General features: G+C 37.8%; 2 protein-coding genes across 2 annotated transcripts in view; one reads left to right on the top strand and one right to left on the bottom strand.

Moving 5' to 3' along the window:
- Positions 1 to 2,701: 2,701 nt before the first annotated feature.
- tspan2b (tetraspanin 2b) lies at positions 2,702 to 10,542 on the top strand. Its single transcript, XM_077726750.1, has 8 exons — positions 2,702 to 2,969; positions 5,914 to 6,016; positions 7,740 to 7,837; positions 7,900 to 7,974; positions 8,065 to 8,148; positions 8,447 to 8,503; positions 8,704 to 8,787; positions 8,867 to 10,542. Exons 1-8 carry the CDS (start codon positions 2,901 to 2,903, stop codon positions 8,930 to 8,932), a joined length of 636 nt encoding a protein of 211 aa, XP_077582876.1. The 5' UTR covers positions 2,702 to 2,900; the 3' UTR covers positions 8,933 to 10,542.
- A 502-nt stretch (positions 10,543 to 11,044) lies between these two features.
- LOC144204939 (mitochondrial glutamate carrier 1-like) overlaps positions 11,045 to 19,929 on the bottom strand; it is a 38,497-nt gene continuing 29,612 nt past the window's right edge. The window contains exons 4-12 of the mRNA XM_077728906.1: positions 14,278 to 14,452; positions 13,661 to 13,786; positions 13,196 to 13,251; positions 12,970 to 13,060; positions 12,699 to 12,817; positions 11,902 to 12,097; positions 11,662 to 11,819; positions 11,515 to 11,590; positions 11,045 to 11,412 (exon numbers count right to left, since the gene is read on the bottom strand). Of these exons, the coding sequence (XP_077585032.1) occupies positions 11,253 to 11,412; positions 11,515 to 11,590; positions 11,662 to 11,819; positions 11,902 to 12,097; positions 12,699 to 12,817; positions 12,970 to 13,060; positions 13,196 to 13,251; positions 13,661 to 13,786; positions 14,278 to 14,303 (1,008 nt within the window). The 5' untranslated portion in view covers positions 14,304 to 14,452 and the 3' untranslated portion in view covers positions 11,045 to 11,252. The remainder of the gene's footprint in view (positions 11,413 to 11,514; positions 11,591 to 11,661; positions 11,820 to 11,901; positions 12,098 to 12,698; positions 12,818 to 12,969; positions 13,061 to 13,195; positions 13,252 to 13,660; positions 13,787 to 14,277; positions 14,453 to 19,929) is intronic.

Genomic DNA, 19,929 nt, shown 5'->3' with positions numbered 1-19,929 from the left:
GTACTACACCAAACTTAATTTCTAAAGGGTACACCTTTAAAACGATGAAGTGACGCAATTAGATTCAATTAGAATCAGTGTGCACAAAGATGAGGACCTGTCTCACTTACCTCTGTTATCATTAATTCAATAAACAAAGCAAATTTATCATCGCAAAAGTATAAGAGCCAGCAAAGGGCATATGCATCAATAGAAACTGAGTATGAAGATGACTTCTTCTAAGTTTTATCACGAAAACCAAATTGAAAGTTGGCCAGAAGTCCCGATTGTTCTAAACAATTTCAAACCAAAGCCAGAATCAACATAACACTATAAGACAAAAAAACAAACAAATGGGAGCATATTGGGCTCCATTCACATAGGATGTACTGAATGGTAAATCTCTGACCTTTATGACCCTTGACTCTACAAACCTGGTAATTGAAAATCTAATAATTTAACTCATTCATTTCATGAAACATATCCTTTTTTTAAACTGCATTTTTGATGAAGCCAGCCAGGACAACAAAACCTTGTTTTTGATTCCCATGCCATTGACTAGGGCAGCTCATGCACATACTAACCCTCAAACACAGGTATATTTTACCACAATTTAGCTCAAAATACAACCTAACTCATTGGCCAATCCTCATTTGTCACTTAGTCAAAGCAGTCTTGAGGAAATTATTCAGAATAAAACAATAGCATAAAACTACTTACCAGCTGCCCTGCTTCCTTGTGTGTCCAATTACTAAATGCATCCTTCCAAATAGGTTTATTTCAACAATGTTCGTCTTGTTCCACTTTCCTAAACAACAATTATTAAGCATTTTCCTATAATAATAAAAAACAACTGACTTCATTGGAGGGGGACAAGAAACAATGACATTTTTTTTGCAGAAATCAAGAAGCACCTGGTTGCAATCCAATGCATTATGGGTTGGATCAAAAAAACGCACCCCTTTGTGTAATAGTTTGCACACCCCTGGAGGAAACTAAACTAAATTGTTTTCTAAAAACTACAAAGATTCTACCATGCAATAAAAGCGTTGTAGATTGTTTTTAACTGTGTATTTTCATAGGTTAAGGTTACTGTTTTCACCTAAATTTGCAGTTAATGTATGTGAAACGCTGTCAAGCTGCATAGTTGCAGTACCACCAGCAGATGGCATTATACATTCTCAAATGGGGTCTCACCCGGTTTTGAACTCAAAGTGACAACTCTTGTATATTTAAATGACATGACTATTTGATCTCAAATCACAAATAGAACACAAAAACTGTGAAATATGGGTGTTTAAATATCTTTGTGACTTTATCGGGGGCCCCTCATCATTGTCAAGATTGGTCTGTCATCATCAATGACCTCTGAGGAAAGGTCACTGGGGTACCAGGTAGGGGGGAAAACTGTTTTGAAGAATGTGGCCTTAGATGTGACTTGGAATATAATTCAATCGAGTCTATTAACCTTTGGTCCCTCTCTCAGTGCAGCAATGTTTGTAGATTTTGGATTCCACAGAAATCACCACCAGAGCAAAGGTGAACTGGAAAAGTCCATGGCTATAAATTCATAAAGATTTTTAATCTGCATACACTATTGTTTTTCTCATGCTTGGGAGTGCACACAAAATTCACATGTTTCTCTCCAACTTTACTAGTTTGTCCATTTTTTAAAAATATTCTGGTCAAGCCATAGACAAAATCTTATTGTTTTGTTTACTTCCCACTTTTTCCTCATATAAAAGCTAATCTGAGAGTTTCAGGAGGTTGAGATGTGAGTTGACTCACCATTTACAAAGCTGCCTGTCAATGATACACACACACACACACAACATGCATCACCTAATTCTGTAAGACCCCCTCCCCTTACACACATAGGGTTCATCTCGGCTTTGTTCCTCGACAAGGACATATTCAAAGCATGGCCACATTTCTCAGTGAGATAAGATGAAATACTGTTTGTTTCCTGGGGTGATATTTATGTTGGACCTGCTAGTCCTGATTATTTTCAGTGACACACAAATTCAATAATTCATTCTTTTAATTCATTGTGCATGCCACTAATCCTCGTTAGATGGACCCTATTCCATAACTGGAATACCCAGAGAAAACCCATAAAAGCATAGGGAGAACCAGAATTGAAGCCTTTATCTGAAAACTCACACATGATAACTATCGTGCATTTGCCATTTTCATCATAACTTTAAAATTTGGTTTAAATATGTTTAGAAGCTAGAGATGAAAACTTTGGTTGTTTTAAAATTAAATAAATCTATTCTTTAATACCTCATTGTTTTGCCATTGCTGTACCACCATGGAAAATGCATGCGCTGCGGTTGCATTTTAATGCAAATTTCTGCCATATAAGCTTAATTCTTTTGAGACTGTTCCTTTGTACTTTAATGTTTTATTAATGGATGGATGATTTACTCTTTTGAAACGAGCTGAAGCAGTTCAACCATTAAGAAGGCTGTTTTGCATACTTATTTTATGCATGAACATACAGATCAGAATGATATCCACATAAAGAGATTTTCTTGTTTGAAAACAAGAACGTGCTTTTATGTGCCCCAGTCACATTTTATGTGTCTTCATATTATTTCAGCTTTGACTATGATCTATTAAAGTCTATGTTGGAAATAAAGGGGGGATCATTTTGTTCCTCTCCTTTGTGAAAATTTGCCAAAACCACATTGCAGTCCCCCCACCTCGGGAGCACTCCCTCCCACTGCACTATAGAAGTGGGCGGTCTGGAAAGATGTGTGTTTGGAAGGGAGGAAGCGAGAGAGGGTGGCTACCATGACATCGCTTCTTGATGCACAAGTGTTTGGACCGGACTGTCCTTGTCATCTTGTAACCGATCCAGCTCGATCGGCCCTCTCTTGGATCATTTTGGGTGGAGAAAAGCAAAACTGACTAACATGGGGAAAGTGGAAGGAGGGATGAAATGTGTGAAATATCTTCTGTTCGTATTCAACTTCTTGTTTTGGGTAAGTGTCCCCAGTTGTGTGTCAATGCAAGTGCAGAAAGTGCAGCTTCGACTTGTGGTTTGGTTTGTTTACATGCATGCTGGTTCCATCTGCTACTCTGTGTGGATTAAATTCTGTGCGGCTGTTTGAAAACTAGCAGATTTCTCTTGTTATTTAACATCTCATGTTAAATCTTCCACAAAATTTTATTCAAGGATTTTTTTCCCTCTTAAAAGAGAGAGGATGGATATAAACTAGGAAATGTACCCGCCACATGACCTCATTGCCATACATTGTCAAGTTGATTGATAAAGTCAGTGTGTACGAATCAACTCCAAAGTGATGACAGTTTTAGCAAGAAGCACTTGAGGATTTAGAATTGGACTCAAGAGAGACAGGTGGGCATGAAAGGTGTGTGAGTGTGTGTTGGGATATGTGGGTTGAGGTAGACACACAGCAATCTCAGAGTGGTTCTTTTCTTTGTGTACGTGAGAGAGTGTTTTTCCAAGTAGCGTCTGTGGTGGGACTCTGTGTGAATGGGTGCATTGTGACAGCGGGACAATAGCATCATTTCAGCCTGCTGCTCCGTCCTGGATAAGCAGCAAAGCCCTCTTGGCTCTTAAATACATCAACAACCCCCTCTAGTTGAGTTGATCTGTGTCAACATAGAATCATTTAATGGTACTGATGCAGAGAGCACACTCGATGGAGGCTAGAAGAAAACTTTGTTTAGTGATACAAGTTGAGAGTGGAGGGAAAACGTGAGGAGAAAAGGTTGCTTTGGTTGCTTGGTGTGTACTGGCTCACTTGGCAATAGACAGTCAGCTGTCATGAACTTGACCCAGATAAAAGCAGAAATCATTGAAGGGATAATAGAATGCCATGTGTGTGTATGTGTTGATTTCAAAGCTCTCCGCTTGTTATTTTGTTGCTTCCGCACGCATTTAAAAGCATCACATCACAGCAATTCCACTCCAGCAGAGGTTCGCTTTCTATAATGTTGTATATTTTGTGTCTGGTAAGTCCGCTCTGCATAGTCCAACAAGTGTCCTGTTTAGTCAGTCACTGACTTTAGCCAGAGATACAAAAAAAACTGTGTGTGATAAACATTTCACTTTAGAAATGTGCTTTTTGGATCTTTTCCTGTCATCATCACCAAATATTAAAACATTATTTGGTTATTTTACTTAAATATGAGTCAAATGCACATAAACATTACATTTCATACAACAGAGTTTTGTTAACAGCTTTCCAAGATTTTATTTTTTTAAAACTGCACAACAAAAAAGCCTCTAATTGCAAGCTATTTCTCTTCTTTTTGTGGGCATCTCAGCTGAATGGTCTGAAACCATGCAACACTCAAGTGCCAATCAAATAGCAATACCAAGTATAAATGGATACTACTTTATACAGCTTCTTTTTTTATATCTAAACCTATTTACATGTTAGGACCACAAAATGTACCTACTTGAAGTATCCAATGGCTTGAATGTATCCCACCAGGTTGTCATGGGACTCTAAATCAGCTACTGTCAAATGCTGGCTGCAATAGGCCTCATTTTAGCCTGGCCTAACAATGGCGAAACATGAAATGGTGAATAAGAAAGTTTAAATCATAACAACAACAAATAAGTATTTGAGCCAGATGCACAAATAGCATGAGCACGTACTATATGTAGTATTGGTGCAGGAGATACAGGTCAAATCTGCAGGGTGTGTCTACAGGCAAAGAAAAAAAGATGATCCTCTAACGACGTACACCCACATTATTTTATTCTCTCTTTCATTGGGCTACCCTGCTTTTGTACGCCAACCGCTATACTCACGGGATGATAGTGGGTCTTTGTCCTCTGGGGTTGATTAGTGGGAGGGCAGGGGACAAAGTGGGGAGGAGTGGGGGTGTGATTTTCATCAAGGAAAGTCAGGGGGCGGACGGAGGGATTAGAAATGAGAGACATGGGTGGGGAAAGGCGTGCACAGTGACAGGGAAGATATTTCAGACAAAGTGCTTGGAAGGGGACTGGTGGTAGTGAGAGAAAAGAGTGGTATTTATTACTAAATGGCGGTTATATCCAGAATAGTTGACTAAATGGCATCAAAGGGACCCCATCTATTGCATCTGACTCCAATGCTTGATGTGGTTTAATTGAGTTATCCTCAGGTATATATCAGATATACTTCTTCCTTTTTTTTTCAAGAATTGGGCATAAAATTGCCGAAATGTTGAGATTCAGGACACAGATAACATGTGACTATTGCAGCTTAACACTCTTCATTTTGTTTCTCTGAGAACATAAACACATTCCTCGCCTGTGCACAGACCAGATTATCCCCATAGGACACAAGCCAGTAAAAGCTCTTGGCATTGATGTTTCAGGGTAACAACCATCAAGGGATTTGCCCACCAGAGCTCCTTCAATCTCATACTGGTACTTTAACTTGAGGCATCAACCTTTTACACTTTGTGGTGAACATTTTCGTTGCACATAAACCAAATGAAGGAAAATGTGGGTGGTATGACACCACTTTTCCAAACAAACAAGAGGGCCTGTTTTAGCTCCGGGTGCCATATTTTACTCCACAAAGCCATTTGTACACCCAGATATGGTTAGGGGTTTAATTTTTTTTTCATAGAATCTGTTGCTAAAAACAACAGGTCGTTTATTTGACAAAAACATATGTTGAGTGTCAAATAAGGCTATGGGGGATTTTTTTTTTACCCATATTGAGATCACACTTGTATCTCCTACTGCTTAGCATTAAGGGTGGAGGAATTTGTTTCATCTTAAATATTGTATTTGTTCACTTTATTAGTACATTTCAGTGAATAAACAATCATTTCTGATTAAAGAATAATATATTTTCATCATAAAAACATTGTTCTGGCCCGTGTGGAGTTTTTGGATGTTTTTAGTGTAAATTTCATTGCATGTGATCCTAATCTCTCTGTTACATACATCCACAGTTGATGGGATCCTTTGTTCTGGCTGTGGGACTTTGGTTACGTTTTGACCCGGAAACTGTATCCTTGCTCAATGGCGAGAAGGCACCAGACACATACTTCATAGGTAGGTACCATATTTTTCCTCATTAAAATCAAATAGAATGTATGTAATCATGTTTTCCCTAAGTACTGGTGACAAATTGAGCCACTCTCATCTCATTCTCTGTCTGGAAAGGGACTTAAAATGTGGTCATTCGCTTGTTTTTGTGCTACTCCCTGCAAAGTCAGGATGTTTCTACCACTGTCTAGTGTATTCAAGAACTCAGTGACCACACACAAAAGCCACATGTGGGCAGTTTTTTAGGGTACAACAGAACAACATTTACGTGGTACATGTGTATTTCCTATATTCATTTCCATGGATGGAGAAGGGCAGTGTATGTATAGATATATGATGTATTAGCATGCTTCAGAAATTATAGGTAATGGATAGATGGATGGAGCATAGTCTCCACAAATGAATGTAGCTTTAGTAATGGAGCAAAGAGAATAATCATTGCAGTGAGTCAAATGATGATGGCATATGACACAACATGGTGCAAATTGGAGGATTTTAAAATAGACTTGTTGTAGACATACTGCATGAATCATGTTTTGTATTGGATCTCCCAAGACAGTAATCATCACTTCTTGGCATCATTTATTCATTGTTGGATCTGGGGTGAACTCTAGTCTGAGCACTTGTAGTCTAAATCATTTCAGGCTATATGTAGTTGTTTTTACATCTGACAAATGACTTGTCTGGTGCTGAGAGCAACATGTTTCAAAACAACAAACCACAAATAAAACCTTTTGAGGCACATGTAACAGTGTGCACGGCTTTAAAAAAGAGCAAAGAAGATGTGTTCAGCTCCTAAAAGGATACAAGCCTGCTACACCCACAGAGGTGAAAAAAAACATCTATTTTAACAGAAGCCTTGCAGTAATTAACTATTTTTTGAGAAAATTTGTTGTATCCCTCGGTCAGCCCAATGGATTAGTGGATAACGAGTCAGCAGTTAAGAGATGGAGTGTTCAATCCCAGGTTTGCACCTTTCTGTGTGGAGTTTGCCTGTTCTCCCTGGACTTGAGGGGATTTTCTCTGGGTACTCCAGTTTCCACCCGCATCCCCAAAACATGCAGGGTAGGCTGGTTGAACACTCTAGATTGCCTCTAGGTATGAGTGTGAGTGTGAATGGTGCACTGAATGTCCTGTTCTTAGGAAAGCCTTGTGTATAGACTAGTGTGGGGTGGGCTGTAAGTATGTGTTAAAGAGGGGGGCAAGAACAACAACAACAACACATCCAACTTGATTATTGTGTCTCTGAATAGTTGTTTTGGTTGCCACCAGAGTTCACAGCACATTACCTTGGGGCTCTGAGGGACGTTCGTAGCCAAGCAACAAACCAGCAACACAAAAGAAGAATGCTTGTGCTAAACTGTAAAAACAGAAACAGAATTTCTCTCTCTTTCTGCACATGATGTGCTTTTTGATATTTATTCATTTACTCATGAAAAGTCCAATGGTCTGTACTATATCTTCACAATCCTTGTTGGGCATGTAATGTGATTACACTACATGGTCCTTAAATTATACAACTTTGTTATTACATTTGACCAAGATTTTGGCCGATTAATTCTTCCATTGTGTTTTTTTGCTTGCCAGTTTCACACGTTTTTGTTTTATTTGTTTCACACCTCTTTCACAATGTTACCATGACACATTTAGTCTGCTATTTTGTGTTTTTGCTACTCTCTGCTGGTGGAAAATGGAAATTGCTGCTCAAGAGCCATACCTGTTATTGCAGGTGTGTATATCCTGATCGGTGCTGGGAGTCTGGTGATGTTGGTGGGTTTCTTTGGCTGTTGTGGAGCTGTTCGAGAATCACAGTGTCTGCTTGGTTCGGTGAGTTTAATTGTAACATGGAAGCTTGAATCAGCAATTACCAATATTTCATCCTTTCTCAGTTCTTCGCCTGTTTGTTGATCATCTTTGGAGCTGAGGTGGCAGCAGGTGTGTTTGGATTCCTTAACAAAGACAAGGTATGGTCAAAATTTCATAACATAGGGAGCTCAGTCTTTGTGTGTGTTTGCTGTCCTAAATGTAATACTTTTCTTGAATTTCTCTTGCAGATCATCGAAGACGTTCAAAACTTCTATACTACAACTTACAATGAAAATATTAACAGCACATTGATCATCTCATACCAGAAAGTAGTAAGTTGGTTTTATCTGTAGATGTACTTATAGATTGATTGTTTTCCCCATAGCAGCAGTCACCTTTGACTTTAGAAATCAGTGAATCAAATTAAAGATCTCATTTTCTCTTAGAAGACGCTCTCAAATGTAAGGGCAATATTATTCAACCATCTACTTTTAAATCATATTATTTCTTGTTGTTCATGTATTTGATCAGTGTATTCCACTTAAGAGACTCTGAAATGCTGCTATGTGAAAAGAAATACTTTTTAGCCAGCTTCCGTAAATTGTGAAATACTTTTATTTGTCATTGTAGCTCAACTGCTGTGGGACACTAGCAAACAATTGCTCCGATCAAGAATTAGCTATAAAGGTAAGCTTCTGTTTTGTCAAAACAACAAATCTGGCGCTACTCTACCGATTAATTGGAGGGCATTTATATTAAATAGAAGAAAAATGACTTGAGATAAACGTGTATTGAGTTCCAAACAACGCTACGGAATTAATTAAGCATGTATCTTACGGCAATACTACAGTATTTTTGAAATACATTTCTTTTTCTCCACTGTGCAGGACTGTGAAACCGGTATCAAAGATTTCTTCAATACTAAACTTTACATCATTGGGTATGTTGGTATTGGCATCGCTGGGATCATGGTGAGTTTTTGGGGCAGAATTCATACATTTGCGTGTCATTTTGTTTCACGATTTAAAGAAATACATTGCTATTTAACAGATCATCGGGATGATCTTCAGTATGGTACTCTGCTGTGCTGTACGCAACAGTAGGGAGGTCATCTGAACAAGTACAACAATGGCCAACCCAGAAAGACTGAACACACTCCTCAACCCACATCGGTCATCTGCTGTGTGATCCAGGAAGCAGCAACAGATCTCAGGTCTTCTCATTGGATCTCCCTTTCTCTGTCTTTTATTTTACAACTAAATTGAATTGGTCTAAACAAATAAAAGGTTATATTATGTTCCGTTACTCTTTCTTTTCAATTGTTTTCTCCTGTGAGTTTGGCAACAAAAATCAACTATATTTTTACTTTTCTTTTTTTTATATATAAAAAATACAAACTGGCACCAAACCGAACTTTGGGTCAAAATTATTTGGAGTCAAAACAAAATCACACTGTTATTTAAATACTAGACTTGATTGCAAATTAATTCCAAGTGCCATAAATATCCAATTTCCATTGCCTTGCTCCATTAACCTCAATCTGAAATATCACCCATATACTAGAGTCACTAAACATGGAACCATGTTTACAAAATACAAAAATAGTGGTCTGGTACTTGTTAAATAGCACCAGGTTTGAAAAATAGGGTTTTCTAAGACTGTCAATAAATTACCCCGTATACTGTATTTGACTTCCCACCAGTAATTTAAAAAAAAATTGAAAGATGTTTTTTTAAAATTGTTGTTTATAATTATATATCACTATGCTCCATTATGTAAATATCTGTCAGGTTTTTTTAGCTGTACATTTTTGTGGCAGGGTTGTATTGTAGAGACAGTTTTTTTAATAGTTGTGCAGTCAGCATTCCCATGAAAACATAAAAAAAAGAATATCCATATGGCCAAAAATAGACTTTCGACGTGCCTTTGATAATGCAGGAGCGATTTTAGATTTTTTTTCAGTGTGCTGCTTTGGTGTAGAAAGTAGAAGTGGTGTACTGTACAGTAAAATATCTTGGTGAAATTAAAGGTGCTATGAAATGGTGGCATGTAAAAAAATAGGAGTGGAAAAATAATTGGGTCCTAATTTCCTTTTAATTGCTTTTCGAACACTTGGTTTTTTTGTGATTGAGTTGTGTTTGAAATATGCTCTGCTATCATTTTGAAATCAGTTGCTGCAGTATTTCATAGCACCTTTAAACTGCATTGCTTTTGCCTGTTTTCAATTGTACACGTATCAAGCAACTTCTTTTTACTTATGATGTTGTTTTAGTTGTTTCACTCAATTGTGTCATGAGACGATTCAAGGTTTATGTTACAGATCTGATGTACAAATAATAGCCAAGGGTTAGATGTCACTAAAATATTGACCTTTGTGTTTTGGGGTAGAAACCTAGTCTAGTTAAGTGCTTTGTCGGGATACTCTTTTTTTTTTTTTTTTACATACTATACATACTATATACCCAGCGTAAAAATAGGGATGGACAACACTCCTACTCATCAATTAGACCGTTACATCCATTTATACTGTATGTTTTTAAATGTCACACGCTATCAAGCCTTCTTGTTGTCAATTCTGTGTTAATTTATTTTGTTGGCATTCTGGACGACTCAGGTTCACACAGTTAAATATTTGAAGTAAAATAAAAAATTGAAAGTTCTGTACCAATCATTTTTTTCCACAACTATGATGCACTTCTTGTCTATAAAAAATGCTTACCACATGATCGCATGATGCCACTGAGTGAAGTTTATTTACAGTTCAACATGCTGGTTTCATTGGAGTCATTCTGAGATTAAACTCCAGTTTAGGATTATCCAAGTGTGTGATTCCCATCGTAGGGCTTATTTCCTTTATGAGTCTATAACAGCATTAGATGTCCCCTCAGTTGAGAAGTTAGGTACTGTACTTGAGTAGTAAAGACAGCTGAACTCTTGAGTTATGAGAGTGATGATGAGAGTCCCAGGGTAGAATTACCCTAACAGTGCACCATGAGCACTTCAATGGCTACAAGTATCTCCACACTGGTGCTATGTGCACTTCTGACTAGAGGGTTATACCTTGCATCAGAAAGTTTGACAAGGCCAAAACAAAACATGCATGGTGGATATGTAAACAGTGAATCGGGATTTATTGTTCACAATGAGATTACAATATTACTAAAATATGAAACATATTTACAGTGGTATCACCCTTAATTTCATCCCCGTGTGAGTTCATCGGACTGGGGGGGTGACGATGAAAGATCATTGCTTCAATGGTCCAAATTAGAGGAGTCACATCAAAAGTGGGTCAATGAGTAAATGGCTTGGATTCGGCAAAGCCTCTGAATCTTTATCTGCAAATGCCACGGATCTAATTTTAGAGTTGGGCAATTGGAATAATCAAAAGGAGGACATGTGACTTTTGTTCCCCGTCATTTATGGGGCAGCTTGTCTATGCTGAACAGATGCTATAAGGTGTGTAACCAAGCAACATCTCTCCAACACCTACAAAGTACACGACCTGGGCGATGCCAAAAAGAGGTGCTATGACAAGAGCTCGGCAACTGGCCCCCTTCAAGAAAGCAGAAGGACCCTCCTTTCTCATGATCTTTCTAGAGAAAAAAAAGAAATAGAAATACTAGATACCACCTGAGGCACACATTAAATAACACTGATTAGGATTCTTCATGTTTTGAAAACGTAATTCAGTTTACCTGACGCAATCTACCACCCCATTGTACGTTTCCTCATTAGTTCCATTTTTCAGGGACTGAAGTCTTGTTTTGACCACTAAATCAAATAGAGAAAAATATAAATAATGTTGTATTTACCTTCCAATTTTAAAGAATTCAAAGACTGACCGTCACAAGGACTGACAGCGACTGCTGCGACTAATCCAGCCATGCATCCAGAGACAAAGGACCAATAAAAAGGCACTTTGGGGTTTTCGGATGAATGCTGACCAAGCTGGTGCAGGTGAGCAAAAAGAGGGAAGTAGACAACCGAGAAGGGAATGTCCCTGTGTATGGAGACAAAAAAGCGTATTCGGTATCAGAGAAGGTGAGCCATGTTTCCATTACTAGTGTGTCAAACTCACTTACCGCATTAATGTGGCCCCAAGTCCTCTGTACAACCCTGTCACACCTTTGGTCTTCAGCAGGTCTTTTGTGATCTGTGTAGCTGATACTTTCCTAACCTGAGGCGCAGTGCTAGCGTTATAAGAACGACTGGGGACAGCATTGGTTCCACCCATCTTTAGAGTTGTTACCACACTTGGCATCACCCTCTGCTGCGCAGCTGTTAGACGAAGGACAAAAGTTAGTTTCGCTATTGGCATACATTTGCAATATGCTGTACAGTGTTCCCTTGACAATGCGAGTTAGATTTGTCACCACAGTTCCGATTCTTAATATGTCATATCTTAAAATGCCTTCTTCCGATTTGTGCTCCTTCAGGTGTGCTCGCCTCAGTCGCCTAGGACAGGTAAAATAAATATATGACTTTAATTTAGTTAGTTGTTGCAACAAAAAAAGGAAACATTTCGTCTGAGTATTGTATCATTTACTCTTTTTGTTAATTGTTGCACTGTTTGCATTCAAAACTTTATTGTGCTTTATATTATGTATTAGCAGCTTTGCCTAGTACTAGAATTAAAATATAGTTAACGTTATGACAAAAGTTAAATCCACCTATGTTTCCCATTTTATTAAGATTGGCTTCAAACCACTTTTCTGAAAATTTGTTGATCACCTGCTTATTGGAAATAATTAAGTTGCTGTAGCCTATGAGAAATCATATTTAATTTTTTGGGTAAAAAAAACAACTGGAAATCAAAGTAACACTGTACCTCAACAGTGCAAAAGTGTCGCGAAACGTGTTCAAATATTTACAACCTCACCGAGCCTGCCGGCATCCTGAAGCTGGATCTTGAGCATCTCCATAGGTGTGGTGACAACGACCTGGCACATTCCAGCAAAGCACCCCGCCAACATCTCCTTGAAAACCGTCAGCTTACAACTGACGAGTGGCAATACCCGTTAAGCCTACACATTTTTGGCCATGCAGAATTTTCTGTATCTGTCGCACTATAAGGCGCACCTATGATAGCCGAGAAGTCGGGAAAATGAAGGAATGGTAACTCGCCTTATAGTTCTCTGATGATTACTCACCCTTCTTTGCTTAATTTGTGTCGAAAAAAATCATTTGCAGCAAGTTTAATGGCCTTCTCTGGAGTCACAAGGGTGAGATTGACAGCAGCACCTAAAACCATTTTTATTTTTACAATAAATTATTCGGGAAAGATAAACACAAAAATAATAATATGCTTACATATAGTGGACATAAGACCATAACACATCCCTGTAGGTTTGTGACGTGTGAAAAGATAAAGCTTACCTCTATACATGCCAAAGTAACCCTCAGATTTTACTGTCTTTATGAGACAGTCCATCCTATCAGGAAAAAAGTTAGTTACTTATTAGTTCATTTGACAATACAATTGAAAACAGCTCTGTTAATTTTATTACAATAGATAAAAATCTGTCCTAAAAAAATAACATTACTTCATATGTGGTCATGTAATTAAATGAAAAAAAATGTATTTCAAACATAACCCATCTTAAAACTTAGCCATAGTAGATGCAATAACATTACAAATTGATGTGGATCAGTTTTGTGAATTTGAGGGGCTATTGAATTTAAATGATTTTTTTCAATGAATCACAATGAATAAATAACTTGTATTTAAATTTAAAGAGCTGCCCTTATTGGTGGCAGCATTAAAGTTATAGTAATTTTGTTTATGTGCGTGTGGATTGGCGTGTGTAGATGTAAACATGCTCGTCATGAGGTGGTCCTTACATATTCTTGTAGAGTTGCTGACCGCTGCGTTGATTTTGCAAGCGTGTCTTGGCCAGATCAACCGGGAATACACAGGTGACTCCAACCATGCCTGCTATACCTCCATTAATCAGTTTGGCTGGAAGGCTATATTAAGGAGAGGACCAACAAATAGAAACAAATTATTTCTACCTTTATGACAGTATGTATGTGTGTGTGTAATGTGTATACAAAGTCTGCACACCCCTGTTGAAGTATATATCAAAGTTGACAATGAATCGAAAGTTTTAAGCCAATCTTTTTTTGGTCTTATTTCTAAAATGGTCACATTGTATTTTATTTGGTTAAACAATCACCTAAATGCATATGAAGAAGCATGTAATGGTCAGGGAAAGCCATATAAAAAATTGGGGGGTCAAATGACAGCACTTGTTTGGTAAATGCTGACTCTCATTTTGCATTAGTTTATGATTAGCTACGCTTGTGCAACCACATTATGTTGTTTAGATGTTTAGAATCACTTTAAAGGTCATTGAAATCAACTTTAAACATCAAAAGCCACTGTTTGTTAGTTTGCATTGTCCGTTATTTTAAGCAACACAATATTTCTTACAGCATTTCCATCAACTTCATCCTACCTTATGTGTTGTTGCTTTTGGGCCATGCTTTGGGCTTAACAGGAAAACGAGCTGAGGGTCCTGGAGAGGCGCTGAGGAAGCCAAGAACTAAGAGAGGCTCTGGGTTGTATATATAGACAGGTGCACCCCATGGGCTCCAGGGATGAATTCCATTGGATCAATCTCCGCCCCATGCCTGGCAAGCCAGGAAATGGAGCCTGGTTTTAGCCATGGAACTGCCAAAAGTCTCAAGAAAAGTGTAAATACTTGTGATTTACTTGTATTTGGTTTTATATTTAAGCAGGGTCTCTTATTTTAAAGCAAAAAAAGATGAATCATTGTTGATATTTATTTAAAATGGAAGATATCATCAGTGAATGTCAGGGCAATGGCCCATGATAAGACGATCCGAGTGTATCATTTTTTTCTTGTAAAGATGAATCACTTCCAGTGAATGAAAGAAACAAATGCCATGGATATATATCCATGATGCAATATTGCGAGAGATGCTTTGTGTCCCTGGCAGAATAAAAAAAATCACTCCAACCCATTTGAGGGCCAAATCATCCTAAATGTTTTGGGCTTTCGCAAAATAATTTAGACATGTTCATTTTTCCACTTCTTTGTACAGTGTCAATGTCAAGTGCCTTTTTACTAGGACAATGTGTTTAGAAGTGAATGGCGATCCCAATTCATACCACCAGCTGGCAGAAAAGGACAGTCTTGTTAGCACTTTGATGAGAGTCATGAAGAGTCCACTATATTTGGTTCAGTTCTTAACCTTTGACTTATACGTGAACAATAGGTTCCAACAGACTTTTGGTTTTGTTATCTTGATAAACCACAGTCCTTTATGGTCAGAGTTGGTGTATACATGATATATATATATTCAAGCGAGACGATTGGTTAGCGCATCGGTCGCACAATTGTGGGTTCGACGTAAGAAAAATAAATTGAAATATGTTTTGAGTCCGTAATTTAGAGCTATGTGGCCCAAGATCTTTGGGGCCCGTTTTCAGAAACCTTTCAAGAGGTAGGAGAAATAGTTTGACCCAAATTATTGCTGCACTCCTTAAAGAGAAACATATTAATAACCTCAGGAATCTGGAGACCATCGCACCATTCCTTCCACCTTCTAGTTCACCACTTGATTTGAAGTTTTCATGTCACAAAGTTTTTCTTATTATTATTCCATCTAATTTGGGGCTGTGTGCACCATTCACTTCCTTTATACAGACCCTCAAGGCCCCTCCTGTGTCCCCAAATTAATCTCACACTACTTAAAATAATCAGCCTAGTTGGAAAAGAGGCTTTATCGTGGCAGGCCATTGTTTCGGTTTTCTTTTCCTTTTTTGACTTCCCTGACCACTGCTTTACTTTGCTTATTTCTAAAAACTATTTCTAAAACTACGGCCACCTCGGACAATGGTGATTTCAGTTTAAAAAAATCTTTGGCATTCAGACATTGCACAAAATAATTTGAACTTATTTGTCGTGTATGATTCATCCAAAAATCTTGAAGATAGTAAAGTATAAATCATAAATTCTTTGGAACAAATGTGTTGCATTACATCCAGCAGAAAGTCCTCCAACATTCATTCATTCATAAACCAGCATTTAAATGGCTTGCATGAACAAAGCCTAATTCTCATTGTTATGTTTTCTTTTGTCCTTTGTAGAAAGTCATTTTCCGTATCGCTTATCCTTGCAAGGATTGCGGGGGGTGCTGGAGCCTATCCCAGGCAACTATGGGCACCAAAAGGGTGAAACACTGAATTGGTTGCCAGCCAATCAGAGTGCATGTAATTCCTTTGTTCAATTCATCTTTGCCTGCATCTTTGCGATACCGGATGACTCACCCAAACGCGTGGCAAAAAAACTGCTAAAGAATGAAATAAAGGTCATGGGTGCTCCATAATTGGGGACCTTGTCTAAAAAACTGATGACTGGAGACAGCTGAAAAGAAACATAGTCTATCATTGATCAGACATGCTAAGAATAGAAACTGTCGGCACTGCAAGCCTTCTTCTCAGCCGTAGAGGTAATTAATAACAGTTAACAAGAGTTATGACTATCTGAGCGTCTTCATTAACTCCTGGTTACAAAACACACCTAATGAGAAACAGCTTGAACAACACAGAAACATGAGCCATACCTTGACTAAAAGTACGTCAAATACTGTCCCTGTTAAAAAAATAAGCTTTTGGATTTGTTTTGTGTTATTGATTTTTTGATTTTCTTGGGACATTTTTTTAATAAAAGGTATTCTAATGTGTCTCAAACCAGTGTTAAAGTCAAGGAAGCATTGCTTGGCCTACATTCTAACTCGAATATAGCTTTGCCAATTAAGGCCAGCTCTCCTATGCTAGAGTGAACATATGAGCCAAACTATTCTATATTTTCATATAATTTATACCTAGATGCAGATGACTGGATTAACACTCTCTTTTTTTTATTACATAGGGCAGGGGCCTCAAACATGCCATTGGAGCCAATTACAGGCCCAAAACAGATAATATGTATTAATTTTAAATAATTTAAATAAGCATCAGTGTAGGTCAACACAGCTTGTGAGTGAAAGTCTATGGAGAACCAAAAACAACACCAATTTCCAAAGGAAGAAAGAAATTAGAGTAAAGAAGCAAAAAGCAGAGTGGCTGAGCTGTAAACCGATGAGTGACGCTAGTTGGTGACAGAAGGAGAAACGAAGAGCTGGCAAGTTCATGGCATGAAATACGAAGGAAAGCTTCCGTCAAACGGAGGTGGGAATCCATCCAGTATACACACGTGTGTGTGTGTGTGTGTGTTTGTGTGTGTGTGTGTGTGTGTGTGTGTGTGTGTCTGTGTGTGTGTCTGTGTGTGTGTGTGTGTCTGTGTGTGTGTGTGTCTGTGTGTGTGTGTGTGTGTGTGTGTGTGTGTGTGTGTGTGTGTGTGTGTGTGTGTGTGTGTGTGTGTGTGTGTGTGTGTGTGTGTGTGTGTGTGTGTGTGTGTGTGTGTGTGTGTGTGTGTGTGTGTGTGTGTGTGTGTGTGTGTGTGTGTGTGTGTGTGTGTGTGTGTGTGTGTGTGTGTGTGTGTGTGTGTGTGTGTGTGTGTGTGTGTGTGTGTGTGTGTGTGTGTGTGTGTGTGTGTGTGTGTGTGTGTGTGTGTGTGTGTGTGTGTGTGTGTGTGTGTGTGTGTGTGTGTGTGTGTGTGTGTGTGTGTGTGTGTGGGTGTGTTTGTGTGTGTGTGAGTGTGTGTGTGTGTGTGTGTGCACACTCCAGTTGTGCCAAAATAAAGTGCGTGCTACATGGGAGGAATTCAACATGGGTGGGATTTTATTCTATAATAAAGCCAGCATGAGGATAATATGCATGACAATCCGTGTGGGAAAGGAAACATTTAATTATTATTATTATTAATAGTATTTACTGCACAATTATGCTAGTGCATCGAGCTAGACAATGCTGTCATGTTTGTAAGCTTTAGACTATTCATATATATATATATATATATATATATATATATATATATATATATATATATATATATATATATATATATATATATATATATATATATATATATATATATATATATATATATATATATATATATATATATATATATATATATATATATATATATATATATATATATATATATATATATATATATATATATATATATATATATATATATATATATATATATATATATATATATATATATATATATATATATATATATATGTGTTATTTTAAAGGGTGACTTGAACACTCATGTTGATAACCCTCGGGGTTAGGAATTCCTCAAATGTACTTATAATTTGTGCATGAAATTTAGCATTGGAGATGTGAATGATTAATATTTGACTGAGTATATGAAAGAGTGTGCGAGTGACACACACTTTCAAAGGATGTTGGCTCGAAGCCTGACTGCCTGCCAGCTCCAAATGACACATTTGGCATGGAGAGACGGTTGCGCTGAGTCCTCAAAACCAATGATGGCATCTACTTTTATCCACACAGCTGTACTTTTGCTCTCTCTTTAATGGCCCAATTTAGTTCACATATTCTTTCCATCATTTTCCTTTTCTCCCGGAGCATTGTTGAGGTTTTAATGATAAGTGTGTTTTTCCGTCTAGTTTCACAGCACCCACGTAGGTGCTTCTCATTAAGAACACCGCAATTCACATAATGAGTCTTCCACACCTCTGTCTACTTTTTACGATTCCTCCTGGTGCTCTCTTGGCGACACATGGTGTGTGGACAGGTTTTACACACAATTTTGTCAACACTGTCCATTTTCATTAGGCTGTTGTCAAGAACGGATACACTTGGATTCAATTTCCATCACTCAAATTGCATCATTATTTACTGGATCATTCTTTCAATTTTTTTCCCTGACAAAAAATATATGTTAAGTGTCCAATCACATTTTTGTTCAAAATCTTAAAAAATGCAAGAGATTGCAGAAAGTCATATCCCACACACCAATGGCAATGGTCCTTATGTGTTTAGCAAAATAAAAATAAGAGCCACTGCTCAAAATGGTCACTTGCTGGGAATCTGAGTGTGAATGGTGGAGGACAGCTGTGGTACAGATGGTAACTCGAATTGTCCTGGGACCGACTGCCCATTGTCTAAATGCCCTTGGGCAAGAAAATGAACTGCCAGTGGGTTTTTCAGGCCTTGCATGGCGGCAGCACCATCGGTGTGTTATTGTGTCGGTAAATGGGTGTTTATGTAAAGTGTTCTGGGCATGGAAAAAACATGGGGATAAATGCACCATATAAGTACTCACCAATGGCCGTTTGTCTTTATGTGCTAACGGCTGGTGACAAAATCAGTTCGAAAGGTCAACGGCTCATCCATGCCCCTGGCAACAACAAGAAAATATGAACTATGCCTGGACAGATGTTCCTTAAATGTCAAAGGTGAGGTTAGGTCATTCTAGGTGAAAAAGTAAGGACAGAACAATCTTCCTTAGTCAGACTCTGCTTTTAAAATTCGCTCCAAAAATAGTTGTCGGATTAAGTGAATAGCCATCACATCCCTTTACTCACGGAAGTATTATTCGCTGAGTAGCAACCATCTACTGTCTTTCTATGACCCTCCTCACACTGGAATCTGTTTCAGCAAATGAAATGCAGAGTGCTATAAGCTCAAGGTGAATGGCTATGAGAATGGAAACTGTATGCAATGTATTATACACTACAGTATATATATAGAGATTATCATGCACTATAAAGTGCATTTATGTATATAGGTATTTTGAGAAGATTGAATATAATTGCAGGCATTCATATCACCGGCGTTGCATTGAGAAGAAAACATTAACTATAGGTAAAAAAAAAAAAATCATTAATAAAATAAATATATAAATTAATAGATAAACAAAACAAAGGTAAAAACTATACAATTCCTTAGTTTGGCCATAGTCCACTGCTGGAGCTCTGTTTCAGGACAGTGGCTATCTTATTCAAGCCTAGGCCATTTTTATGCTGAGGATTTTTTTTAAGATCCTCACTAAGCTTCATGCTATAAGAAAGGATAGCCTTTTTGTGACTACAATGAGTAAGTGAAAAGAGAAACACTCTAAATTTCACACAGCAGCTCTTCACTGACACTTCGGAAAAGTAAAAACATATAAATAATAGGCCCAATTATGAAAATGTCTCTTTTGAAGTCTATT

The sequence above is a fragment of the Stigmatopora nigra genome, chromosome 1, assembly GCF_051989575.1.
Source record: "Stigmatopora nigra isolate UIUO_SnigA chromosome 1, RoL_Snig_1.1, whole genome shotgun sequence".
NCBI lineage: Eukaryota > Metazoa > Chordata > Actinopteri > Syngnathiformes > Syngnathidae > Stigmatopora > Stigmatopora nigra.
Note: the sequence above shows the minus strand (reverse complement) of the source record. Positions and strands in the feature narration are given on the sequence as shown.

Bases quoted from the DNA above. Each gene is read 5' to 3' on its own strand.
- tspan2b (XM_077726750.1), top strand. From the start codon at position 2,901: ATGGGGAAAGTGGAAGGAGGGATGAAATGTGTGAAATATCTTCTGTTC. The intron at 7,838-7,899 runs GTGAGTTTAATT...ATCCTTTCTCAG, and splicing joins CACAGTGTCTGCTTGGTTCG to TTCTTCGCCTGTTTGTTGAT. The intron at 7,975-8,064 runs GTATGGTCAAAA...TTTCTCTTGCAG, and splicing joins GATTCCTTAACAAAGACAAG to ATCATCGAAGACGTTCAAAA.